This window comes from Eurytemora carolleeae, unplaced genomic scaffold (genome assembly GCF_000591075.1).
Source record: "Eurytemora carolleeae unplaced genomic scaffold, Eaff_2.0 scaffold58, whole genome shotgun sequence".
NCBI lineage: Eukaryota > Metazoa > Arthropoda > Copepoda > Calanoida > Temoridae > Eurytemora > Eurytemora carolleeae.
The window spans coordinates 111336-139250 of record NW_019396025.1 but is presented as its reverse complement, the minus strand read 5'-3'; the positions used below and the strand labels follow the sequence as shown (position 1 = coordinate 139250).

At 33.3% G+C, this 27915-nt stretch overlaps 2 protein-coding genes and 2 long non-coding RNA genes across 7 annotated transcripts in view; 2 read left to right on the top strand and 2 right to left on the bottom strand.

Annotated features, from left to right (window-relative positions):
* Window positions 1-3496: 3496 nt before the first annotated feature.
* Window positions 3497-9806, bottom strand: LOC111708607 (bifunctional arginine demethylase and lysyl-hydroxylase JMJD6). 3 transcript variants are annotated; one of them, XM_023482073.1, is made up of 9 exons: window positions 9578-9803; window positions 9178-9304; window positions 8368-8457; window positions 7710-7811; window positions 7301-7390; window positions 5991-6151; window positions 5455-5519; window positions 4905-4992; window positions 3497-3799 (listed from the first exon to the last, which is right to left on the bottom strand). In XM_023482073.1, the coding sequence occupies exons 1-9, from the start codon at window positions 9720-9722 to the stop codon at window positions 3693-3695; spliced, it is 975 nt and encodes a 324-aa protein (XP_023337841.1). In that variant the 5' UTR covers window positions 9723-9803; the 3' UTR covers window positions 3497-3692. The 3 variants fall into 3 exon arrangements, with proteins under 3 accessions (XP_023337841.1, XP_023337908.1, XP_023337983.1); XM_023482140.1 differs by having other exon boundaries at window positions 3497-3787; window positions 9578-9802; XM_023482215.1 differs by lacking the exon at window positions 7301-7390 and having other exon boundaries at window positions 9578-9806.
* A 1087-nt stretch (window positions 9807-10893) lies between these two features.
* On the top strand, window positions 10894-12237 carry LOC111708806 (uncharacterized). The gene is made up of 3 exons (XR_002766738.1): window positions 10894-11023; window positions 11645-11699; window positions 12161-12237. It is a non-coding gene; the product is annotated as an uncharacterized LOC111708806 (long non-coding RNA).
* A 1054-nt stretch (window positions 12238-13291) lies between these two features.
* The window catches only part of LOC111708272 (uncharacterized), a 16782-nt gene continuing 2158 nt past the window's right edge, over window positions 13292-27915 (top strand). For both annotated transcript variants that reach the window (XM_023481630.1, XM_023481696.1), the window contains exons 1-14: window positions 13292-13405; window positions 14768-14822; window positions 15201-15274; window positions 16730-16813; window positions 17563-17578; window positions 18908-18979; window positions 19643-19689; window positions 20240-20324; window positions 21076-21167; window positions 22479-22658; window positions 23268-23439; window positions 23618-23671; window positions 24953-25074; window positions 26948-27209. In XM_023481630.1, coding sequence (XP_023337398.1) covers window positions 16797-16813; window positions 17563-17578; window positions 18908-18979; window positions 19643-19689; window positions 20240-20324; window positions 21076-21167; window positions 22479-22658; window positions 23268-23439; window positions 23618-23671; window positions 24953-25074; window positions 26948-27209 — 1119 coding nt within the window. In that variant the 5' untranslated portion in view covers window positions 13292-13405; window positions 14768-14822; window positions 15201-15274; window positions 16730-16796. The remainder of the gene's footprint in view (window positions 13406-14767; window positions 14823-15200; window positions 15275-16729; window positions 16814-17562; window positions 17579-18907; window positions 18980-19642; window positions 19690-20239; window positions 20325-21075; window positions 21168-22478; window positions 22659-23267; window positions 23440-23617; window positions 23672-24952; window positions 25075-26947; window positions 27210-27915) is intronic.
* LOC111708549 (uncharacterized) lies at window positions 26111-26749 on the bottom strand. The gene is made up of 3 exons (XR_002766689.1): window positions 26616-26749; window positions 26263-26353; window positions 26111-26199 (listed from the first exon to the last, which is right to left on the bottom strand). It is a non-coding gene; the product is annotated as an uncharacterized LOC111708549 (long non-coding RNA).

Here is a 27915-nt window from a genome sequence, read left to right as displayed (position 1 = left end):
CTACAAGTTTAACTAACCCATCAAACATGAAACATATTTAAATTTTGACCTTCTCTTCCAGAGTTTTATGGGTCCAACTGTGTAAAATGCATTTAAAATATTAAGTTTATCTCCATCCTCAATTTTGGTGAAAAAAGGTTGAACCATATGTTAATATCTTGAATATTTCTGAAATATTGGCTTTCCCTCTTTGATTACCTGCAGGCTGCAATTATAGGAATATGTTTTTTAATGAAAAAAAAAATTTTAGATTGATTTTTATCCACGTGTGCATGACAGGCTATCAGAGAATTGACTTAAAGAAAATCAAATAATTTTCAAGAAAAATGTTGCATAAAATGATGTTCCAGGGCCCAAAAGGTTATATAGCAGTATGGATTGGAAACAGTACAACAAAATGGCCGTTTTACTAGTAAATTCCTCTCTATATATTCTATATTCTCTATGGTATTATCAAAATATGTTGATTCCTGAATTTAATTTTGCACATTTTTTCCGAAACTACTCATCTGATAGGGTTAAGATTTTAAGGTGCGATAGAAAGACTATATTCCCGCACTTTTTTTCTACTCATTTAGTTTTGAGTAAACAATAGTTCCGCGGATATTTTTTAAAGCTGGTCTATCAGATAGCCAATCAAATTTTTTTAAATTTCATACATATTTGTTAAAATTTATATTACCAAAAAAACTGCAAGATCTCGTTATTTATCCTTTTTTGACTCATCCTGTATATATAGATAGATGTATTCGGTAATCCACGGCAACAAATAATAAGACTTCAGAGACGACTGTTAAGAATTTTATTAACCTTGGCTCTTAATCTATCTCAGTGATAACCAGGCTCAAGACTCAATCATATCTTTAAATAGTCCAATAAATACGAGGCAATTGTGCAGTATAAAAAAGGCCCACTTTTGGGAAAAACGTTCTGTTTTGTTTTGTTAACGACAGAAAAACGAAAATATAAAAATAAAATTAAATACATTTTTGGTCGGAAAACCCTTAGATCAGAAAAACATTTAGGTCATTTCCTTCGATAGGAAAAAACATTGAAGATGTCAAAAAACTCATATTTAGCGAAAATAAAAAATCACGATAGTTTTTCCAAGAAAACGATCGTATCGTTGTCTCGTTTTTTAAAAGTTCAAAACGAATAGTTCTTTCGTTGTGACTTGTGACCCATCATTTTAAGAAGAAAATCATTAAGTATCGTTTTAAAAAACGAATGACTATCCTAGCTATATCTTGTAATAAGCAAGCTTATTCAATAGCTTTTAATAGATTTCATCTCTAGCGAGGTTGATCTGGGAATAAGAAAAGCAGAAGCTAACTTTTTAGAATCTTTTTCTTCTATTAATGTCAAGTTGTCGTCTCATGTTAGATCATGTATTCATAACTCAGAAACCCAATGACCAATTTGCCTCAAATGAAGAACTTGGTAGAACCACGGGAATGTTATTAGCTTGATTTAAAAGTTCTGAATAGATTGGCTCGACTTTCATAGCGAAATTTTTATTTCCAGTAAAAGCTGGGTTTCCAAGCTATTCTTTCATCTTTTAATAAAAAGTGCTTTGAATATTAAAGTGATAAGATCAACTTGCATTTCTTAGTTATTTAAATAAATATTTCAAATAAAAATAAGATTTTGTTTTGTATTCCGGCGCTAATATGTGTATTAAAAAATCTTCAATTTATAAAAACAAATAATTAGGATGAAAGACAAGATTTAAGGGTGTTTCGTTCACAAAAACCCTGAGGTAGAAACCCATAAGAGTTCCGCGCAGTCAGCGTTGAATTACAAGACAGAAAGCTAGAGATCATGCGCACAACTCCTTTGGGCCTCTGCCTCAGGGTTATTGTGAAAGAAAAAAAGTGTAGGTTTTTTTTTCGTTCACAAAAACCCAAAGGAGTTTCGCGCAGGCAGCGTTTAATTACAAGACAAAGAGAGATCATGCACGTAAATCCTTTGGGCCTCTGCCTCAGGGTTATTGTGAAAGCAAACCCCTTGAGTGTAGGGGGGTTGAACCTCCCCCCCCCATCATATTTATTTACAACCTCGCATGAATATCTATCTGTCTTAATCTTATCTGTATTACAGTCATAAGCAGTAAACTCTGAATAGGAAGACGACTTTGTAGCAATACTTTTTGATGTTGTTAGAAAGCAAATAGTTTTACTTAACACTTATTAAATTACAAATCAAGAGAAATGGGTCTGTTTAAACTGAACAATTTTTGTTTCCCGTGCTTATTTAAGTCAAAAGTCGTCTTTCTATTCCAAAGTTTTATGGTTATCACTTTTGTATAATCAGGCGAGAGTGTTAAGAAATATAGGGGGGGGGGGGGGGGGGGGTTCACAACGTCTGTAGTAATTATGACCCAAAAATTTTTTCCTTTAATTTATATTGTTCTTAAGTAAACTCTTTATAACAATTTATCAAATTATTTAATCACCCATTTCTAGAGTTAATAAACACAAAAAAGCAAATATATTATAGTAAATATTGTAGAAAGCTAAAAAATCAAGATTCAAACCCTCATCAACCAACATGGAAACTTTAAAGTTAAAACAAATTCTAAGAATATAAAGTTTCAAAACCAAAACTTTATGCAATAATGAATTTTATAAATATAAAATACATAAATATATGATAATGCTGAAGAATGTTCTGAACTAATTTTATGAAGATATAATATAAAATCTACATTTAAAAGCAAATCAAAATACTAATATTTGATATAAATAAGTACTGAAAGAAAAAATGCCCTAAAGAACCATAAGGGCAAGCTTAACCCTAAACAGGCTGCGGGGGGGGGGGTAGGGGTGTTCGACGCCCATCCTCTTAGTTTTTTTTTGTTTTAGCACTTATATTTTTTACACTATCACCGTGAAATTTTTGTTACTTTTAATAAATAGAAATTTTAAGATTTTTTTGTAATTTTTTTTAATGCCTTGGGTTGGGTACAGGCGTTAAAAAGTCCGTTTTGTATAAAAAAATCTAAAATATTCCAAACATTTTGTGACTAAAGCTGCAGAGCTAAATATTTTTTGAAAAGCACTTGAAAAATAGACGTAGAAACATGTGTCACACTTTGATATTTGAAAATGACATTTGAGAGGATTTTTTTCTCTTCAGTTTTCCCCCTGAATACAGTAATAAGCAGAAAACAATGGAATATAAAGACGACAATATAGCAATACTTAACCGTTTAGATGTTTGTACAAGAAAAACTAGTTTTACTTTAGTAACATAGTAAAGCACTATTCAAGTGAAATGCATGTCTATTTACACTGTACAATTGCTATGTCTAATGTTCATTGAACTAGTTTAAAGTCCTTACTTGAGTTTAAAAGTCGTCTTCCTATTTCACAGTTTTCTGGTTATCACTGTAGTATATTCTAGAACTTTAACCATTTATTTATTAAATTTAATATTTTTAAATGTTTTATCATTGGTTTTTAAGTTCAACTTTGTGTTGAAAAATACAAAGTTGAAAACAAAAATTATTTCGTTGTATTTTCTAACATGGGAAAAATGTATTATGTAGCAACTTTTCACAGATCACATAAGTCGAAAGGACGGTAATGATAGATACAATTTCGAATTATAAATGACTAGATTCTGATATGCAGTTTTCAAACTATACTCTGTTTAATCGGATTCATTAGTTAGAACCAGACTAAACTGAGTTAATCGTATTCATTAGTTAGAACCAGACTAAGCTGAGATCCTAGAACCAGAGTGCCGTGGAACCATACATTTGTATTTAGCACTATAATGTCTCCTAAAATTATAACTAACATAAAGTTGTAATCTCTGTTTGTCTGTTTGTAAATCCGACCATATCTCATGAACCCCTAACTCAATCTTGATCAGTGAATTCGGCAAAACTACGGGAATGTTCTTAGTTTGATTTGAGATTCTAAATTGAATAAGCTTTGACGTTTATAGGAAAAGTTTATTTTCATGCAATGCTGTGTTTTCTAGGTAGTTTATTTATTTTATCATAAACTAGCTTGGAAGCTTTGCCTGAACATCTGAATTTTCCATGAAGGAGTCGAATTTTTAAACGAAAGTAAGAACATTTCTATGGTGAGTTCCTCAAACAACTATAAAAAAATCGGTTAAGGGGTTTATGAGTTATGATCGGACATCCCAAAAAGAAACAGAGTTAACTACTATATATATATCGATAGAAGATGTCCCAATAAACATGGAAATTCAGTTATGAAACCTTTTATTTGTAGTGGTAATGAGTAAATCAAACTCTTTACTTAATATATGACCTGGATAGCAACAAGTACTGTACTTCAATAAATACCTGGATACAGTGATAACCAGAAAACAATGTTATAGGAAGACGACTTTAGAACAATAATTTAGTGTATTTGAGAATGTTGCAAAACAACTATTTTTACTAGACGATTAATCTATCACAAGTTTACTGAAATGGGTTGTTTACACTGCACAATTACTGTGGCTCATGCTCGTTGGACTTTTTAAAGTTAAAATTTGATTCTAAAAGTCCTCTTCCTTTTCCAGAGTTTTCTGGTTATCACTGTAAGTACAGTACAGTACTCCAATAAATACGACGATAAGTACAGTAATATGCTGCAATAAATACCTGGATAAGTATAGTTCAGTACCATAATCAATACCTGTATAAGTACAGTACACTACTACAGTACTATAATCAATACCTGGATAAGTACAGTTCAGTACTATAGTCAATACCTAGATAAGTACAGTTATGATCAATCAATACCTGGATAAGTGCAGTTCAGTACTATAATCAATACCTGTATAAGTACAGTTTAGGACTATTATCAATACCTGGATAAGTGCAGATTAGGACTATAGTCAATACCAGGATAAGTACATTTTAGGACTATAATCAATACCTGGATAAACTGTAATCTCCATAGTATTTCCACACTTTCTTGAGCACTCTGGGGGAGGCTGTATAAACCACTTTTTAATCCCAGTTATCTAGAAATTACAAAATCTGAAATTATGAATTATTAGGAATTAAATAACATTACTTAAGATTAGAGGTTAAAAAGTCTTAAATCAAAAAAGTTAGGCAACAAAAATAAAAAGTGTCTTGTTTTAAGATTGGGAGTTTTGGAATTTTTCATATGACCTGTTTTTTATGTCTGTTGCTTAATCTTATCAAGAAAACCTTTCCAATGAGTAAATATTTCAGATTTCAGGTAATTCCGAAAAACATATGTTTAAAAGGTACGTACATAAATCTTTGGGTTAAAAAAAATATCAAAATTTTGTAAACTCGTTAACTAATAATGTAGACAAACAAACTCTGCTTCATAGTTTTCAGATTTCTGCTAATTTATTTTCCAAAATATGACGTTATTCCGGGATGATACAAATAACGATAATATGTTTAATTTGATATTTTCAAATTTATAATGTTTATTTTTCATATCACACCTGAGCTTGCCATGATGAAAGATCTACATTGTCAATATGAATATTCGCCCCATGTCCAGGGGATCCTTAAAATTTTTTTTTTTTTAATTAATAAAATGAATTGAAAATTTTTTGGATGAGGGAGTGTATTTATTATTTACTATTTACCTATGAATATCCATGGTTTGGATGGGGAGTATATTTACCAATGAATATCCATGATTTGGATGAGGGAGTATATTTACCAATGAATATCCATGGTTTGGATGGGGGAGTATATTTACCAATGAATATCCATGGTTTGGATGGGGGAGTATATTTACCAATGAATATCCATGGTTTGGATGGGGGAGTATATTTACCAATGAATATCCAAGGTTTGGATGGGGGAGTATATTTACCAATTAGTATCCATGGTTTGGATGGGGGAGTATATTTACCAATGAATATCCATAGTTTGGATGGGGGAGTATATTTACCAATGAATATCAATGGTTGGGATGGGGGAGTATATTTACCAATGAATATCCATGGTTTGGATGGGGGAGTATATTTACCAATGAATATCCAAGGTTTGGAAGGGGGAGTAGAATCTGGATTGATGAATGAAGGTCTGGAGTACAAACTATAAAGATTATTTGCTACATCAGTGTGACACACTGCCCAACCAACATACCAGGGTTTATTATCCTTCAGTTTTATTCTATCCTCATTCAACCTTAAATATTTATTTTTTTAAACCTTGTCAAGATTAATATTTTCTTGTTTCAAATTTTGCTCTACTTGAAGTGAATAAGGAAACATTTCTTCCTGGTCTAAAGAGATCTTGACACACTTTAAAAAATTATTATTTTTCCCATATTCAGTAATGAAACCCCTTGAGTAGCCTTTAACAGTTACAACGCGTGGAAAAATGTTGTTTACCAAGAGGGAGAAATGCCATTATGCCAATGCAATACAAATGTAAATATTTACAGAGTGAGTCAAAAAAAAGTGTGATTTGTCTGGTGCAAAATTATACCTTTTTTGTGCAACTCTCCTGTATGGTAATTTTTCAATATTTTTTGGAAATTTTGTTTTTTGTTACTCACATGTCCCAAAAAAAACCCCGCGAAACTTTTGTTCTCTCAAACAAAAGTTTAGAAAAGCTAAAATGTGTATATTGTATATATAGAATTCTCTCAAGTTGTAAAATTTTGTAAAGATTGAATTACAGAAACACAGAAAGTTCACAAAATTGTAATAAATAAATTCGCAATTTTCAGTTCTAGTCTAATTTTTAACGTAAAGTTCCTTGAATTCTCCAGTTCATTTTTTCTCAGTATATTCTAAAGTTAAAAATATACAGTCTTTAGTTGAAAACTGAGGAGCCAGACTAAACAACTTTTCCTTAAAAATTAGACCAGAACAGAAAATTACGTATGCCTTTAAGCCTTTCTGTTAACTTTATTGAAGAACCTAAAGAGATGAATAAAGAAGGACTTGCCACAATAATGATTGCCACGGCATTCAAGCAGATACTTAAGCTTAGAAGGATCAAAGAGCGCATACATCCTTAATTGTTTACCATGATGCCAATAAATGGAGATATTTCAGGCAAGTAAACTACACCATATAAATCAAGGTTGAAATCTGCTTACTAAATGGTACCCATAAAATTGTGGACTATGATCTAGACATTTTAGAAATCTTTTGGGAAACTGATATTTTTATGCAGATGGTTCTTACCAGCAGCTTGAAATCAAGTTGTTAATTTTAGCATTCATGTTAGTTGGAGTTTTAAGTCATAAATTTAGTTTAACAGTCTCCTATTCCACAGTTTTATAGGTGTCACTGTATTACTCGAATTATGTTTTAAAAAACTCGCCTGAATACAGAAGCAAGGTTCCTAAACTCCTTTGTTCCATATTTATTGAACCAGCAATCTTCATGTTTATAAGATAGTATTTCAGGATCACTAGAGAAAATCCAACTTTTACTTTATATAAAACTAGTTTTTAAGGACGCACATTGAGAAAGGAATACTGAGAAACAACAGCGCAACTTTAAACAAGGTTCCAAGGCACTTCGCGCCAATCTTCGATTTTAACTTAAAATCATTGCTGTTTTAACGATTTTTTCGTGGTTTTTGTAATTTTAACTATCCATAAACTTTCTCTGGGATCATGTGAGGTCCCTTACAAATTTAGGCCCGATCGGTTCAGACTTTTTGACGTATCGCTTTCAAACAAACAGATACCCAGACAAGCAAGGTATATAAATACATAAAATGTTACCTTAAATACTGTTCTTTGAACCAGTAGTAGTTTAAAGTATCCATTGCTTTCCAGTCTAATGTTGCATTTCTTACAACCAATGGTCGATCACTGTATGCATACCTAAAAGCAAGATGTATACTTTTCTATTTGCCAAAAATAAGAGGTTGAGGAAAAAAAATGAAGAAAAAAGAAAAAAAATGAAGAAAAAAGAAAAAGGGGGAAGGGAAGGGGAAAGGGAAGGGAAAGGAGAAAAGGGAAGGGAAAAGAGGAAGAGGGAGGAGAAAAATGGGAAGAGGAAAGGGAAAAGGGGGAAAAGGGATGGAAAGGGGGAATGGAAGGGAAAAGGTGTAAGAGGGATGGGGAAAAAAACAATTTTTGAAACAGTATTAGAAATACTTAAAAAAACTCAGGAGGGACCTTCAAGTTGTCCTTTTTAGGGCACCAAGACGCTCCATTATAATACTAAAATCCAAAAATATGATTCTGAAAGGGGGGCGGGGCAAAAATATGAGTCTCACAACTAATATACACCCCTGACTAAAAATTAATTCTAAATTTTTTTTAAAATTTATTATTCCAACAAACAAGTTTACGCTTATTAGAAGGTTACTAAATCAATTTTGAGACATGAACACGTTTAAGTAAAAGTTCTAAGGAAAAATAAGCATGTGCATACCTTTCTTCAAAGAGTTGAACAGATAATTCACTGACATGTATTTCATCAATTTTGTGAACATCTTTACAAATGTCGCAATCTACAGGAATCCTGTAAAAAAATATATATTTTCTATCCTTTTAATTTTTCTAAGTGATAAAATTAAATTTAAGGGAGTAGTGTCCTTGAGGAAGGAAGGTTTAATACAAATTAAAATGAAGTATTTTGCTTTCATTAAAGCACATTCAACGGATTTATCCCCAAACCAAGAAACCATAAAAGAAGCTCCCCCCCCTTCAATGCGGGGCATAAAATTTTTATTTTCTTTCTCCATTCAGACCCCGGGTAATTTCCTAGAGAACGATTTTGGACCCCCCGGCCCCCGCCCCCCCCTCCTAAACAATTTTGTACATGGATCTTAAATGTTAAAGGACCTTAAATGTAAGACATGTGGCCGCAGCGCTCGGTCCCCTAGCCTATCCTAGCCGCAGCGCTCAGCCTAGAGAGTGTCTTAACTTAACCTAACCCGTGGCCGCAGCGCTCGGCCCCCTAGCATGTCCTTGCCGCACCGCTCGGCCCAGAAAGTGTTTTAACCTAACCTAAACCTAAATAATAAAAAATGAATAATAATAAATTTGCTGAAAAATAAGTAGTCAGGTACAAAGTTGAAAGGAGGAGGGGGTGGGGGGCTTGGTCCGAAAATTGTTCTCTAGGACGGACCCAGACCCCGGCCCATTTAAGCTTTATAGACCAAGAACAAGAATACAAATACTTTCTAAATCTCCAAAGTTCTTCAAAATATACACCCCCTGTAATATAAATTAATAAAACCTGCAAAAATCTGTACCATAACCGTTTTCATTAGGAGACTCCATTATACATTTATTTACAAAATCCCATCTGTAACCCAGACAGTAACCAACTATATCATGGATCCAGGGACCACACAGTAAACTACCTGAACAATATTGAAGTGGTGAATTCCAGGGGGGTAAAAACCATAATGACCTACTCCCCTCAGATTATATTATTTCTTGACATGAAAAGTCTTGCATGTAAAAAATAAAATGTATTGTATAATGTATATATGTAATTTAATGTGAGTCAATTTAAGAGAATTTAATGTAAGTTTATTTAAGAGAAAACGCTTTAATTGAAAGAGAGATAGATATTAATCAATAGCATCAACGCCCCTTTAATTAATATTAAAAAAATATATTCATATATTTACCTATGAGAACTCCGAAAACAATGCATAAGACCGAACTAAGTTCTAAGACTACGACAGTACTTTTAGCTTTATAAACTTCAGAAGTTTTAGTTTTTCTCTCTTGATCTGATCCAGAGGAAACCTTTCTTCTTCTCAAGTCTGACATATTTGTTCTTCAAACTTAAATTTAATAATTAAAAATTATATTTGACTTGTGTGGCATGTTTTGATCAGCTGAGTTTTGTTTACATGTTGCCAGGCGTAAAACCAGTTTAACCAAAGACGATTTCAAGATTATTTGCCGCGTTCAATTCACAATATTTACGTCAATCCCGAATCCGTTTCATTCATCCAGAGAAATCAGTATCAAAACAAAATCATTTTCTTTCAGATTCAGTCTCAGATTGCCTGTTGCTTGTAGCCGCCTTGTAAGTCGAGTGTCGATGATCTGCCAAATATTAATTACGTACCTTTAGTTGCTTGTTATTGGCAGGGGTTCTTCTCTGTATGTTACCTTGCTGACATACATATCTTAGGCTTTGACTCGACCGTGAATGACTTAACTTTTTCCTCCAAACTTTTATTAAAAAAACAGCGTAAATATTTTAAACATGAAGTCACAGGGTTAGCAAATGGCGTTTCGGTATATACTCTACTTGCTTGGGAATATATAAAATTTGAGACTTAACTATATAACTACAGGTCCTTATCTTTTAATTATATACAGTGTGTCCGGTCCTGAGCGTCTTCTAATTATTTACAGGGTGTCCGGTCCCGAACGTCTTTTAATCATATACAGTGTCTCCGGTATACTGAGCGTCCCATATCATACTGGATATGCAAGCTTTAACGCCAAATTACGCACTATATGTGTTACTCAAAAAACCTGGTATTTTCTGCAAGCAGATTTTTTCATTGGCCTTGTACAATTTTCTTTTTAAATGATTCATCCTTTTCAATTTTGTCATTTAGTCCCAAAAATCGCAAATTAACAATCCAATATGATGTGTGACGGTACCGGAGGTATATGGGGTCGATCATCTAATTATCAAATTTCCTCCTCTTTCAGTAGGTCTTTAAATGTACAAAAACCTGCTATGCATTTTATTTTTGAATTTTCCGTCAATTTTTAGGGTAGGGGTTCCGCGCTGCGGCCCTATGTCCAACTTTGACCCTATAAAACCCTCCAAATTATTAAATTTAAAATTTATTTACATTTTTAGATGTAGGGGGACGGGAGGTCCAAAAATCATTCTCTAGGAAATCTCAAATCACTGCTTTATCATTAAATGTGTAATAAGTCTGTTATGAACTTTTTTAATTTTGAATTATTTTTCAGAACTTTTATAATTATCTGCAGGCGTGGTTCATAACATCTAAAATGGCGTTAAGGCGGGATGACAATGATATGAAGGTTGACCCTGAAAACGGGATTTATGTTGAAATGGAGGGTATCATGGAGTGGAGGTATTCAGTTCTTAACTTTATCTCAGGCCGAATTTAAAGAATTTGAACCGCGGTTCAAACATGGTTCTGAGATCTGAGTCGGCACTCAATTGGAACCAGTAATGGCGGTTCTGCGACGCAGTTCAAAATATAAAAATATCCTTTCTTACTTTTGATTTAAAAAATTGGTGTCCAAGGGGGGGAGGGATTCTACACTTTGTGACAACAAGCGCAGGATTTTTACCATTTCACAATTTGGTGTCAAATTGACCCCCCCCCCTCTTTTTCTAATACCTCGTAATGGCATAACAGCATTGATTAAGAATGAAAAACTTACTTTACCGCCTTTCGACCAACCTTACAGAACTGTGATTCCCTTAAAAGAGGTACGTTAAGTTTCTTAACGTCTTTTAAAAGTAAAATAACCACCAGCTATGCAAATTTTTCGTGAAAAAATGTGTGTAGTTGCATCTGCAAAGACGATAAAATTGTATACAACTTCTTTTTCGTGAAATTAAATATTATACTTTACCAGGGGTTTCCAAGACCAATACAAAACATGCAGAGCGCAGTTCCCTTACTTTCCTGTAAAGTATAGTTGTAAATAATTATATCACACTACTATTTTATTTTGTTTTATAGGCGAGTTTACGACGATTCGGATGAATATGAAAGCCAGGACATGTTTATATTTCAGGTTTGATACTGTGGTAAGCGATTATATCAATTTAATGAAGACGTGTTTTCTATTTACGTTTTGAATGTTAGCAAGCTTTTTTCGGATTACAAGTAATTTATGAGAAGCATTTTTAATTGACGACTTCTCTTTGTTTCCATGATTGTGTACCCATGCTATTTAAAACCTTGATATAAATCAAAATTAGTCTTCATTATATTGATGTAATCGCCTACCACCCTTGAAAAATTCGAAGGCTTAAGTATTTAAAACTTTTATTAAAAAATCAGTAAACCTTAAATAAATGTTTATAACCTGGATCAGGATCCATTTTTCAGGATCCGCACCAAAATGAAATGTATCCTGAGCACCCGTTTTACCACTTCTCCTAATATCCGACCTAATGATCCCTTGTTTTTCTAAAATTTTTATTTTTTTTATTTGATATTTCACAATTTTCTAAACAATTTGTTTTTATTTAGGAGGAGAACAAATATATTGACGAGAAATTCTGTGTAAAGAATAGAGAAGAGGGATATCAGGTAGTTCTACAATCTACATCCAGGGGCGTGATCAGAAATTTGTCCAGGGGGTTAAATTTTTTCTTTCCACGGTGGGGACTTACAAGGGAGTCCGCGTCCATAGAGCCTGAAAACCAATAATTTTACTGATCAGGGGGGAGGGGGGTAAGATGGGAACGCCTCTGTCTACATCCAGTTATCTACACTAAACCTCAATCTTTCACTCGGTGTTAGGTTTAAATGATATCTAATATCAGGTATCGCATGAGCTGAGCAAATGTCAATAATGTCAATAATGTCAAATAAACCACATGTTCGACCCGATCCTCTCAACAGCTTAATATCAACAGTTTTTTTTCTTAAGAAAAAAAGATTCCCACACCCTCCGGACGTACACATACTTAAATAGTTTTATGTTTAGAAGGGGTCAATAAACCCCGGGAAAAAGAAATAGGTGATTTTTTTTGCATGGCATCAAATCGGGGCCTCTTCAGGAAGTAGTATGAAATATAAACATTATAGTAACCAAAATAAGTATTCATTATTATGATTTGTAAGCATTGTTAAGTTGTTATCTCTCTGCATTATAGATTTGAATAAAAAAATTTAAATTATCAATTGTTTAAAGTTAACAGATAAGTTTTTAAAATTAGACACAGTTTTGCGCCTAACACGGGCATCTAACGCCAAAACGTTACTTGAGCGACCCCTTCTAAACTTAAAAACCATATACTAGAGCACTTTTTCGAGTAATTTCAAAAGATTATTGGATCTTTAAAACGCTAGTCCCTGTTTTAATGGGTCACCCTGTATTTTCGTGAAATCCCCCTTCCCTCCATAGCTAAAGTTTTTTTTTCTTAAATATATATTCTGGTAAAAAACTTTAAAAGATCAACACCTCCCATTTAAAAAGGCATTCCCCCCATAATGTATACATTTTTTGATTCATTATTCTAGCATTTTGGTACGGATCCGGATCCTAATTCAGCTTTTGTATTTAAGCTCCCCAGTCCGCATACTTATATCCTAGGAGCTATAAGGTCCCGGAATCGGTTCCGGGTTTCAGTTAAAAGTACCCTGTAGAAGAAAATGAATCCATGTTGTTATTTCCAGAGCGCATTGTATTGGACAGAAGCATATCCGGAAAGCTCTGGAGAAGAAAAGATCTGTTCTAGGACTGAAAACTGAACCACAGAATGCTCCTCAGTAAGCTAGTTATAATTAACACGGATAGGTTGTGTAAAACATTTATTTTCTCCACTGGACTTGCTTCTCAGAAGCGTACACAGAATTTGGACTCAGCACCAGTTGGGGCTCGAAAACCGCCTGGAACCATAAATTTGACTGATCCAGGGGAGGGGAGGGGCTGTGCCTTTGTGAATAACATAATAATGTTACCACTTATTCCTTAAGAAAACAAGATCACTTCATTTAAAAAGCTCATGTGCGCAATTAAAAAAATACATAAAATCGGTCACTAATAGTATCCTGCTAAATTACTTTATAGTAGCTTAGTCCAGTAAATCTGACAATTAGTGAAGTCCTAGACATTAGTTCTGAGGATCAATTTAAATGGCTACGGATTCTTGAACACTGGTTTTTAACAAATAGAAATTTTCCGCTTTTTTTGCTTCATTTTCTGCTAAAACTTGACGGAACAATCAGAGGTCAGTAAGAGGTTTCATATGTTTCACCTGTGTTGAGAGCAATTTTTTTAGCAGGTTTTGGTTGATATTTCATTTAAAAAATTCATTCCCTTAACCAAGAATTTTATTTTAACAGTCCTGATGTTATTTTGAAACTGTATAATATTTATTGTTGTAGTTTTTATGGATCTAGTATTTCGGACTTGAGCTCCCATTCCCAATGTGTTTCAAAATTGTTTACAGCATGGAATACTGCTATTAGAATTCTTTTTAATGTACCTAGAGATACGCATAGGTACTTGATTGAAAGTATTTCACAATGTTTACATGTAAAAACTATGTTAGCTAGCAGATGTGTGTCTTTCTATGAGACTATTGAAGCAAGTTTTAAGCTTTGCATTAGATGTCTTTCTAATTTATGTAAAAATGACCTCAACACAGTTCTTGGCAGAAATTTATTTTCTATTGCAAATGATTGTCCTGTAAATCCTTCGGATCTTAGTAAAATGTTAGTTAAGAAACAAATGAAATATTTGAATGGAAAGTTCAGGTTTTACAAGAACTTTTGAATACAAGAATGAATAATTTATATGTTGAAGGATTCGATGATTACATAATAACTGAAATGATAAATATGTTATGTAGTGAGTAAAAATCAATGTTTTCTATTTGTGCATAATTTTGCCTATTTTTTCTCTTTTCTTTTGGAAACCTGTATTTTCAAAAAAAAATTATTTAAACATATTTAAACTACACCATTTATATATGTATTTATATCTTTGTGTGTGAATAAATCTTTATAATATAATATAATAATTTTGCTCCTGGAATCCAATTCCGTGATATCTCAATTTTTTTCCGGATCCAGGAAGCCACGAATCCGGATGCAAGCACTGCCTGCACTTATAGTTTAATATTGCAGGAGGAAGAAGCAGAAACCTCCCAAAGAACGGGTTGATGTCTGTATATCCCTAGAGGTAATCAATCTATACAAATATGTGAGAAATACTGTTAATACCAATAATAGCCTGACTTTAGAACCATTATTGTTGTATTGTTTTCATTCATTTTTATCTCCAACTCTTAGATATACCACGCAAAAATAACTTAAATTGAGAGATAAGTTCCCACATTAGATATCAAGGTTAAAATGTATGTACTGTACAAATGCAAATGGATATAATAATGCTGATGAATCTTCATGGTTCATTAGAACATTACATACCTCTGGTTACTCTAGTCAATATCAAATAATGAAATGTTCCGCAGATATTTTAAATTAAATCATGGTGAGAGCAACAAGGTTTAAAAGAGCGTTTTTTGGGACACGGAAAAAGTTTAGCAACATTTTTCAGACTCGTCTCCGAGAGATTGACGATCCAGTTCTTGGACTGAGCAATATAACTGAGATAAGAAATCCGAGAGACAGGTACACCGTGGGGTATTTCTTCAAAAATTGTTTCCCCCTTTTGGATATTTTTCTCCCCCCAGTAAATAGGTATGTTTGCTTAAAAAAAGTTTGGGGGGTTTATACGCTGAAATGGGGAAAATAAATGAGTTTTAATAAGGGTGAAACTATTTCATCAAAAATGTCGAAGCCTTTATAGAAGCAACATTTATTAAAGAAAAAATTGAAAAAATCTAAAATATCAGTAAATAACGAATTAATAAAATGTAGATCACAAGGTTGTAATGCAAGGAAAGTTAATTGCGTTCGTGTATACTCTGCGTACATATTGAAACCAGTTCTCTTTGGGCGGAATTTGTAAACAAGAATAGATGCATCAGTGTTCGTTTAGTATCCGAGAAGGTGAAAAGCATTAAATTTGATAATTTTGATAATTCACATTTGCATAATAGTTTTCTATGACCAGAATATTTCATTGATTTTTTAATGTGAAAGATGGATCCCATGTCAGGCTGTAACATCCGTGTTGTGTTTACATTACCGCCCAGAGACAGTACACTGCAGTACAAAAGATGCGTACACTTTTGAAATAACTTTCTTTGCATTACATCTTTGGTAGATCAGAGGAAAAGGTCTATTTTTTTATTTTTTTTTTCAAAACATGTTGAAATTAATTTTAAAAGATGCGACGCCTTGAAACGCTGAATATCGCCCAAAAGGAGTTTGCTTGTAGTAATTTTATTGATTTTCAATGGATTTTTACGATTATAACGTTTCTGATGAATTAGCTAATAGGAACAATGAACTAATAAATTAAGCAACTAATGAGTTGTTGAATAATTTGATAAAGGAACAGGATTAAACCAACTAAAAAATCAAATAAGCTGGTAAACATTGATAATTAAACTGATCGATTGATGGTTGATTTTATGGACTGATTGTAGAACTGCACACCCCTGGTATTCTTGCTCCCAGGAATTGATTGATTGTAGAACTGTACACCCCTGGTATTCCTGCTCCCAGGAATTGATTGATTGTAGAAGTGCACACCCCTGGTATACCTGCTCGATCCCAGGAATCGATTGAATGATTGTAGAACTACAATCATTTCCCTGGTATATCTGCTCTGAGGAATTGATTGATTGATTGATTGTAGAACTCCTCACTCCTGGTATACCTGCTCCCAGGAATTGATTGATTGATTGTAGAACTGCAAACCCCTGGTATACCTGCTCCCAGGAATTGATTGATTGATTGATTGTAGAACTGCACACTCCTGGTATACCTGCTCCCAGGAATTGATTGATTGTAGAACTGCCTACCCCTGGTGTACCTGCTCCCAGGAATTGATTGATTGATGGGTTGTAGAACTGCACACCCCTGGTATACCTTCTCCCAGGAATTGATTGATTGATTGATTGTAGAACTGCACACCCCTAGTATACCTGCTCCCAGGAATTGATTGATTGATTGTAGAACTGCACACCCCTGGTATACCTGCTCCCAGGAAGGATGTAAATCTGCCTGGGGGAATAGTGATGATATGTTCAACCATGTCAAGTAGGAGTTCACACTACAATATATTCAGATTTTACGGGACCCCTTTGCTTTACTGTTGCATGTCCGATTTACAACTTACTGCATAATTCCACAAGGCACTTTTAATGTTGAATCGTTGTTAAAAAACCAATTTTTAAATGAGAATTCATGGTTAACTGCTGAATACAGAATACAGGGTTAACTGCAGAATACAGAATACAGGGTTAATTGCAGAATACAGAATACAGGGTTAACTGCAGAATACAGAATACAGGGTTAACTGCAGAATACAGAATACAGGGTTAACTGCAGAATACAGAATACAGGGTTAACTGCAGAATACAGAATACAGGGTTAACTGCAGAATACAGGATTAACTGCAGAATACAGGGTTAACTGCAGAATACAGGGTTAACTGCAGAATACAGGGTTAACTGCAGAATACAGAATACAGGGTTAACTGCAGAATACAGAATACAGGGTTAACTGCAGAATACAGAATACAGGGTTAACTGCAGAATACAGAATACAGGGTTAACTGCAGAATACAGAATACAGGGTTGGTTGATTAAAGGTTCAAAGTTTACCATTATGAATCTGGCATGTCCCTGTATAAATGGACGGTCGCTTGAAATACCATTTAGAATGATTTTTTGTAATTGGGGTTGATAGTTTAAAGAATACGTGAGTTAATAAATCTTTTTAATATTTGGAGATATTTTTATAAACACTTTTTAACAACTGTATAATGTCGTGTGAACTGTATTCAGAAAGCATAAACATCAGGTAATTATTATTTTTTTATCATTAAAGAAAATTTTAAACAACTTGCAACCTTTTAAAATTTGGTGTTGATGGTGACCAAACCTCATAGAGTTAAAGGGACCGTTCACTTATTTGGGTAATTTCAGGGTAAACTAAACAGCCTATTCGCTCTTGATTGGTAATAGTCTTACTTTTCAAAGACAACTGTGGCCGGAGAAAAAGCCGATTTATCGTTCAGAATTTGAGCGGAAAGGGACGGTCCCTCTCTATAGACACTATTTGATGTTTTTTTTCAGTAACAGCAGCCCAATAACATTTAAATTTATTATATTGTAATGTCATTATGTGTTCGTTATTATGTACTAAAATCTGAAAACTTTTGATATTTGAGTGAGCAAGAAATTTACGTTTTTCGTATTAAAACATGTAAAATGTGTTTACAAAGACGACGTCTCTACGACAATCATTTAATCATTACTCGTATTTTGGTTCGTTGATTTTGTAGATTTTTTCCCGTATGTGCACAACTTTTCATTTGTCATGCCGCGTTCAATTCAGCTTTTTTCACAGGCAATACACAATTTTGAATGCAATAAAATAGTGTTATTTTAGAAATAGAAAGTTAAAAAACAAAAAAAAATAAGAAATAATGACATTTACAATTAACGATTAGATACTTCAGTTTAATTTTATATTCGAGATTTATTTTGATTCACAACATACTGAAAAAAACATCAATTAGTGTCTATAGAGAGGGACCGTCCCTTTGCGCTCGAATTCTGAACGAAAAATCGGCTTTTTCTCCGGCCACAGTTGTCTTTGAAAAGTAAGACTAATCAACTGCGAATAGGCTGTTTAGTTTACCCTGAAATTACCCAAATAAGTGAACGGTCCCTTTAATAATGAAGATGTTAGTTCCGCATTTGATTAAAAATACGGGTTGACCCTCGTCCATTAAAATCATTAAAAAAATGTTGAAAAACCACAACAAAATAAACAACCAAAAAAAAGTTTTCTTTTAGAAAAAGGGGAAGTCAGATGGTATAAAGTAAACGAACTCAGATCATGATATGTAAAAAAGAAAAATGTACCGCTTAGCCCAGTAGGTTCTGACATATTCGGGAATTTGATTTAAAAAAAAAATTTCCTTGCAACTATTTGTCCTTTTTTAAGAAATAAAGAATGAAATACTTGTATTTTGATGGAAACTAAGAAATAAAGCATTTTTCCACACAGGAGGGGTGACAGCGGGGGGAGGGAAGAGGTTTAAATACAATCAATATATATATAATCATTTCTTCTCCTTTATGTTGATATTAATGATGTTTTATAGTTTATTTTTTTTTAAAGAAAAACTTCCTGAAGCTGAAATATAATGATCGAAGAATTGATTCTTTAACCAAAAACGAAATTCTGATCCAGGTAAAAGAGGACCAACATTGGTAAAAATTATCTACTACTTTAAATATGATATATCTCCAATTTTAGATAAAAATGTCAAAAACTTCAGTTGTTTGATTAGGTTCTGAACATTTTTAACGAGCAAATAAATTTATTTTCATAATGTTTTCGTACGATCTTGAGAATGTGTCCCAATAAACATGGATATTGTGTGACGAAAACGAAATCGTCTTTGTTAAGAATAAGCGTTGCAATATCTATTTTCCATGGTCAAAATCAAGTTCCGTCTGCTAGATTATATTTATGTAAACAGTAAAAAACCGCGTTCTCCTGCAAAATTTCTCATTCACAATAGTTTGTAATCAAAATGTAAACAATCAAATTCTGAACTTTAGCAGACAAACCATCTACAAAAAAGTACAGAAATTATGTTCAAAGACGATATCAAATTCGTCACTTAATTTCCATGTTAATTGGGACACCCAGTACAATTCAAGTGCATAGGCACAAACTTTAGGCTTAAATGAAAAGACTTCACCTAGAAGGGATTATGATGGCATACCCCTTATAGGTCAACTAACTTTTGGACACCTCCCTAGCTTCATGATATATATATATATGATATGATATGATTGGCATTTAAGAAGTGTAAATAATAATTAATTAAAGATTTTTTATTTTTAGGCTCTTGAATATGCCGAAAAGAAAAACATTTTGTTTGGAGATGATAGGTGAGCATATAACAGTTCACATAATGGTTAGAACCAGTGCTTAGGATCCATCTAATTTTAATGCGGATCCGGATCTGGATCCGCATGAAAAACTGGATCCGGATCCACGTCCTTCTTATTTCTTCAAGTTTAAGAACAAATTTAAAGTTTGCAATGAATTCTACTTTTTTCGTTTAATTTTATTAGACAATTCTTAATTAGTTCTTTAATTAAATGGCGTGCAAAATTTTAAATTTTCCGGCTTCTGATACCTCTCTCTGATTGGTTGACTTTTATACACTTTTCTGGTTACAAACTTAAGATTAAATTAATCTGAGCTGGGAACTTTTAAATGGTTGATATCGGGATTAATGCTTGATATACTCTTTTTCTTAATCTCCAGATTAAATAATGCTTGCTCTCCTATTGTTATTAATCTCTAGATTAATTAACAGAATGGGATTAAGGATATCCCATTCTAAAGTTTTCAGCTCTGGAGGTTTTATAAAGCATTAATCTCAATATCCACAATTCTAAAGTTTTCAGCACTGATCAAATCAATTATATTTAGAGATTATCAGGCGATTAAAGTGATAGTAGACTACGATGAATATCTGAAGCTAAAAAACCGTCCAGCTACTTGGTCAGAAAACAAGGTTATTATTTATGGTTCAAACAGGGGTTTATCTAACTATCTATCTATCTATCTATGTGTATACTTTGTTCGTCTGTTTGTCCGTCTGTCCGTTTGTATCAAATAAACGTCAAAACGGCTCAACATTTCAGACCCAAATTTTTTTGTGGAACCTCGCGTAACCCCCAGAGAATGTTTATGGATGATCTAATTTAAAAAAAATGGCTTCTAGCAAAGTTCAATTTTTGACAATTTTGAAAATCCGCGAAATTTTTGGTTTGTTTTTGTTTTACAATGTATACAAAGAGAACATGTTCACAATTGAAAAAAAAGCCTAGTATATATACAGTATACAGTATACACTTAGCTAGTCTTTCTGTTTGTTTGTTTTTGTTTATATCCAATAAACGTCAAAACGGCTAAACACTGAACCGATCTGGACCAAATTTTGTGTGTGTCCTTGAAATGACCCCAGGGAAAGTTTATGGATGCTTAGAATTGTAAAAATCAGCCTCAAACAAAATTTGATTTTCATGAAATTTAGAAAATCGAATAAATTTTTTTTTTTAAATCCGCAAACTCTTTTACTATTGTTTTACAATTATTCAAAGAGAAAATGTTCAATTGAAATAGAAGATAGCCTAGTAATATATATTATTTTTTATCATCAAAAAGAGGGTATAATTCAAAAAAAATTACCTCATTTTTTCAAACTTATTTATATGAAAAAAATGTTTTATTAAGATAAAATATCATTTTTTATTTACTTTTAGGAAAAGCTTGGTCTGGTGGGAAATACTAATTATGAACCAATTATTCCAAGGAAACGGCGGAATCATGATGCTGAAGAAAGCAGTGCTAAGCGGTAACAAAATAACATACTCCTTGAGTTATGATTCCTTCTTCTTATGTCAAACAGGAACATTTCAGTGTAAATATTAAAATTAAAAACACAAATCATAAGAAATCCAAAAATCCAATAAATAACATTTTATTGTATAAAGAGAATTTTTCTTCAATAAAAAATGATTTTATGATACATAGATTGTCCAAGGGTTATTTACAACTAAATTTTCTGCACAGAATTACTGCATGGCGTGCCCAATAGACTTAGTATTAACAAACCAAATGCCTTTTGACTTAAAAAACTCGAGGAAATCTTTTTTTGTGTATTCTAGGGGTCATCGGGATTATCTATGTATAAATTTGGCTTGGGTGCTCTTATTTGCCCACGGGCTATCAGGACATTTTCGCATTCAGCGTAGGGTTACCAGGACCTCTCCGGCTATCAGGACCGGCTGTCAGGACCATCGCGTTCACAGTAGGGTTATCAGGACCAAAAAACGGCTGTCAGGTTATATAAAAAATGGGCTATTTATGTCCAACGAGGCCGGAGATAAAAAATCGGAGTCTCCGGAAAGAGATATCGACAATCTAACTCATATTCTGCTCCTTGGCAATTGTATGAGTCTACATTTAAGAATAGCGTCGGCTGCTATTAATATTTACAGAGATATTACAAAATGTTTTACTTGTTGCGGGTTCTTTTACTATCCTATAGTTTTTCAAACTAAATCGTGTATCCTAGCAGATTTTTCCATTAATTCGGAGCTTTGATTATATTGTTTTAATAATTAAATAATGTAACTCCCCCTCCCCCCCCTCCCCCGCCCTCTCACGTCTTTCGTTTCTTCCTATGGCTAGAACCTGTAGACGAATCTTTTTACTAGGACAAAGCAGTCCGATTTGCTTACGGGTAAACTTCGGTGGCGAGGAGCGTCGTCCGAACAATATCTAGTCCGAGCCACATTCTCGTCAGTTTTTCATCCGAGCTACCTCAAAATTCTGTTCTGTCCAAGAATTTCTTTTTTTAATGTCCAACCCTTGCAGTTCAAAAATATTTTTTGAAAATCTTAGTACGGTAGGGCAAAAATAAGATATTAAATTTTCCCAAACAAATTTTGAACTTGTCAATTAACGAAGATTGAGCCGTAAACGATGTTATACATAAGAATCTCTATCAGAAGGACGAAAATTTTGAGGTGGCTCGGACGATAAAATGTGGAGAATGTGGATCGGACGAGAAATTGTTGTGACTGGCCTTCCTCCCCTCGTCAACCCCTATTTAATTGGATGCAAACAATAATGATGGACTTAAAAATAGAAACTTTTTCAGTGTTTGTGTCGATCAGTTTGCTGAAGGTTGGAGTAACTGGAGAGCAAATACAGACCAGGAGATTTTGTTAGATAGACAGAGGGACATTGAGCTCTTATTCAATATGTGCAGGGAGATGGTGGATAACCATCTAGCAAACCCAGCGGAGGATTCATTCAACCTCTGTAAACAGGAGATCAGGTTAGGTGTCAAATAATTTTATTTTTTTAATAAATTTTTAAATCAGGGGGATGGGGTTAATTTTGTAGATTCAAAATAATTGAATTACCCTGTTGTTAAAAATACACCCCCGGTTTTAGGATAATATATCAAGAGTTTTTATGTCAGACAAACATTTAATGATAAAAACAAGTTCAAAATATAAGCCAAGTCAATAGCTATGACGGTTACCTATACATTGTTTATAGAAAATAAATTTATATCAATAAAACAGGAAATTAAAAAAATACTTTGATTCAAGGCCGTTTAATATGAAGTTCATTTCATGTCTTTTGGGGTTTAAATGTTTTTTTTTGAGTTTTATTTAGTCTACTTATCAAGAAACTGTAAAACTAGGGTTTTAGTGCGCTTCGAGCCCATCTTCTATTTCAATTGTGAGCATGTTCTATTTGTAGAAATAAAAAAATGTGGATTTTCAAAATTTTCAAAGATCGAATTTTATTAGAGGCTAACTTTTGAAAATTGGAATACAAGCAGACGAACGAACAGACAGACGTGCAAAGTATATAGAAGGTTGAATTTGTTTTCTTTATGAATAAATTTTACAGTATTGACATGATGTTCTACTAGTCAGTTGAGAGGGAGTATTGAGCTGGATTTACAGATTTTTGAGGATAAAAAAGATTTCTTTTCAACTAAGCTTGCTAAGCTGAACAATATCGAGGAGAACCTGCAGCTTAAATCAGATGAAGAGGAGAGAGCTGGTAAAGATATCAATAAAGGATTACTCGATTTAGAGCAGGGAAATATTATTATAACTAGGCTACCAACAACTTTAGTTTGGAATTTTTTTATCGTTTTCAAAGTTTACAACTTCGACCAGCCACAAACCTTCCCGGTGTTATGTGAATTAGGATCATTACTAGCATTTGTCTCATTTGTGTCCATTGTGCTTAATAATGATATTGAAATCTGAACAGGAGATGCACCTTTACGCTAGTGACAGAGAGAGCAAAGCATACAAGAACTATAAGGTACTAGCATGGGAACCAAGCGCTGCCAAGGTTACTAAAAGTTACTCCCGCCGTTTACCCGCACTTGAATGATTTTACCGGGAAACTAAATTTTCGCTATTAAAGTGGACCCGCTTAAATTGGAATCATAAATCCAAGCTAAGAACATTCCCGTGGGCCTTCCGAGTTCCCCAATCAAAATTTGAGGCAAATCAGTCCAGGGGTTCCTAAGTTCGGATCGGACAAACAAACAGATAAACAGAGATTTGAACTTTATATATACATATTTAGGGAAACAGTTTTTCATGAAACACAAATCAAGTAGTAAATACTACTTTTTTTAAATTAAAGCATCACTTACAAAAAGCATTTTTCTATTAAATCAAAACTGACCATCGAAAATGGTTATTTGTGGCCGAAAAACCGGTTATGCAAGTAATTTTTTAATTTTTCAAAGTATGTCGAAATGGGTATCAAAGCAACAACGCAACAAAAGGTTTGAAAGAATATTCAAAAACATATAGAAGCATTAAAGTTGAAAAAATTAGGGAAATCATAAAATCAGCTATTTTCTGTAATTTTTCAGCTCCAACTGGGCTATTTTTCATTATTTTGGAGAACGGTTTATTCCATTGAATATGGCTTGGAAAGACGAATCTTTTTATGCCGACATCGATATATTTTGAGAAGAAGAAAACACTTACTGGCGTTTTTTTTATCACAATGGGCCATTTTCGATGGTCAATTTTGATTTAAAGAAAATGCTGTTTGTAAATGTTTCTTAGAATAAATCTTTCACCTTTAATACATAAAGAAGATGAAATCTCTGTTTGTTTGTTTGTTTTTATATCCGATCATAACTCAGGAACCCCTCGACCAATTTGCCCCAAATTTTGATTGGGAAACTCAGAGACCCATGGGAATGTTATATAATATAATAATGTATTTAAAAAATACATTTTTTTGAGTTTTGAAATTCTTAGTTGAGTGGATCGACTTTCATCGGGAAAAATAGTTAAAATCATATTTACGACAATGCTTAATCAGTGGGACTAACTATGACCCCCTTTGCAACGCTTAAAGCTACTATACAATAAGCTTTGATACAAATAAAAAAAACTTCATTTTTTTTTTCAGACATATATCTTAGATTCTCCATTGTATAGTTAAGATTGTTGTACACAATACACCCAGCGGCATTAATATATGGCATATTGTAGCCTTCTATAAACTATGTTCCTGTACTCTATTGTGCCTGGTTCTAATATTAACATAGAAGATGAGAAAATTGTATTTATTTAGGAAAGGTTGGCAACATTAACAGGACAGATACAGAAGTTCAAACCAGAGCAACCTGCCATGCTGAAGCGCAGAGAGGAGTTTAACAACAGATTGGCGGAAATATGGAAAAATTTCGAGGAAAGGTAGGATTCAAGACACATATTTGAGGAGGATAAATGTTGGGGACAGAAAGGATTAAGGACAGAAAATACTGAGAAGAGGTGGGTTTAGGTATAATTATGTTTGAGGACAGAAAGGCTTTTAAAGTAAAATGAGGTTTAAGGACAGAAAGAATTAGGTATATAAGGGTTGAGGACAGATGGGGACAATTAGGTTTGAGGACAGATTGAGACAATTAGGTTTGAGGACAGATAAGGACAATTAGGTTTGAGGAGAGATAGGGACAATTAGGTTTGAGGACAGATAAGGACATTAAGTGTGAGGACAGATAGGAACATTTAGGTTTTAGGACAGTCAGGGACAATTAGGTTTGAGGATAGATAGGGACAATTATGTTTGAGGACAGGTGGGGACAATTAGGTCAGAGAAAAGATAAGATTTGGGTCATTTATGTTTGAGAACAGTTAGAACTAGGTTGAGGATAGATAGAAATAAAGACAATTAGGTTTTAGGACAGTTGGGATCAGGTACAAATATGTTTGAAAATAGATAGGATGAAGTAAAATAAGTGTCGAGGACTAATAGGACTAAGGACAAATATGATCAGGGAAAATTATGTTTATTTACAGATAGGTTTTGTGTCATCTAGGTTTAAGGACAGATGGGATTATGTAAATAAGTTTGAGGACAGACAGGAATAGAGTCAATTAGAATTAAGGACAGAAAGTATTAGGTACAAAATGGTTGGAGGGCAGATAAGACTAAGGATAATTAGGTCTGAGGACTCGACCGATAGAATTAGGGACAAATAGGTTTGAGGACAGGTGGGATTAGGGAAGAAAGTGTTGATGACAAAGTTAGAGTTTAATATAAAGTTTTCGTGCATTACTGCTTTAAGAACATTCAAAATTTTAAATTTTAAGATTTTCGAACGCTGAGCTGACTGAGATTGTTCTAATTAGTTCATTTAATGAATATTTTTAATTTGGACAAGCAGTAAAGGTTGAGAATAATTAGGGTTTATTGACAAGTAAAATACTTTAAAATTTAAAATCAAAGTGTTATTTATGTACTTTTATTACTGTGAAAATGAATAATTTTTCAAATATTTCGTAAACATTTTTCTTTTCCAGCAAACCTCGGTCTTTCTAAACAAGCCAAAATCATTGTTAAAAACAGTGAAAAAAGTTGTGTAAAGTGTTTGTTTTAACCTGAAATTTTAAGAGGATTTAGTTTCTTCTTGTGGAGACCCATCATAGAATCCGTAGTAAAATCCAAGATGGTAGCAAGTTACAGAATATGCTAAAATGTATTTTTAAGAAAAAAATCTCTTCTTAAAAATCATAATTTTCCTCCAGATGTAAAGTATGTATAAGAAGTATCAAATAAGGGTTAAAAACTTGCTTTTTTAATATGTAATTTTTTATTTTTCTTCCCTCAGAGCATCGAAAATCATAGGGGGGGGGGGGGGATGATTTTTGAATATATAACTGCTGGGCCCAAACAGCTGAGCACTTTTAGATTGACGAAACTTTTAAATGAATTTTATTAAAACAACCTGTACCTGTAAAGAAAAAAAGTAGAGTCACACCAATAATAGCAACTATTTCTGGCTCCTCCTTCAGTATTTCATATAGGCTCATTCTGGGTCGAAAAATGTAGAAGTGCAACTATTTGGCGGATTTTTGTAAATCCACTCGCAGATTTTCCAGAATTGTATTTACAGTACAAACTTATTTTCAGACAATCTTTCAATGTATTTATGGGCGAAGGAGTTAAGATTAAGAATATTTAAAGACTTTAAATCTAATTTATTGCTAAAACAATTTTTTAAAAGCGATAATTAACAATTAAGCTTAACTAAAGTTGGTTCATCCTAAAAATATTTATATTTAGATCCGAGAGCGTCGTTGAAATTCAAAACAAAATAAAGAACACCGGTGGTGCGACTCTAGGTGGAAACATCAATGGTTCTGTTTCTGCCTCCAACACAGCTGGTTCAAGTAATGTATCTGCCTCGAAACTCCGCCAGGAAGAAAGGTCTCGGTTCACAGCGGAGTTTAAGGTTGAGGTGATGAGCTTGGTCGAGGTTGAGGTGGTTAACTTGGTATCCAACAGGGTAGACAATAACAAGCAGGAGATCATCAACAAAATTGTGGTGAGTATTTAAAAAGATTGTCAACGTGTTCAGAGTAAACACGGTATCCTTAAAGTATTTATCTCAGAAACTATGATAAGAATGTAATAGTTTTTTTTTCTACACCTGAAAGAGAAACATTGTATCTATTTCCTTTCTCGAATTCTCACCTTTCAATAAGTTCTTTTAATATATTAATTTTCTTAGGGCGGTTATTTTTGAAAGGAGAGGGCTTTCGTTTCAACGGCATGATGATTGACCGTTTATTATCGTTAAAGAGAAACTGCAAAATAAAAATTGGTAATTTTCTGATAGACAAAGGTTCAAACGTTAGAGTTGCAATTTGAGCATGTAAATTCTTAAATAGAGGTTTACATTTTTCGGGATGTATAAGGGGGGGGGGCACAAAACGTATTACTCTCCGGAAAATTTAAACAGTGGTTAAACATAACTTAGAATTGTCGTAGGAGGCTGATTTTTTGCATGCAAACTCAGAATTATGTATATTATGTGCATTTTTTGGTTTTGAAGGAATCTGAGCAAAAGTGCGCGCGCGCGCGCGCTTTTTGAGAAAAAATACGACTTTTTTGACAGTAAATCAATGTTAACTTCATTAATTGCACTTGAAAATTTTTCCTGACACTCTTGAAACAAATATGCGCTAAAAAAATTCAACCCCAAAGGCTTAAATGTCCGCGCGCGCGCGCAATAAAAGAAAATATCTTTG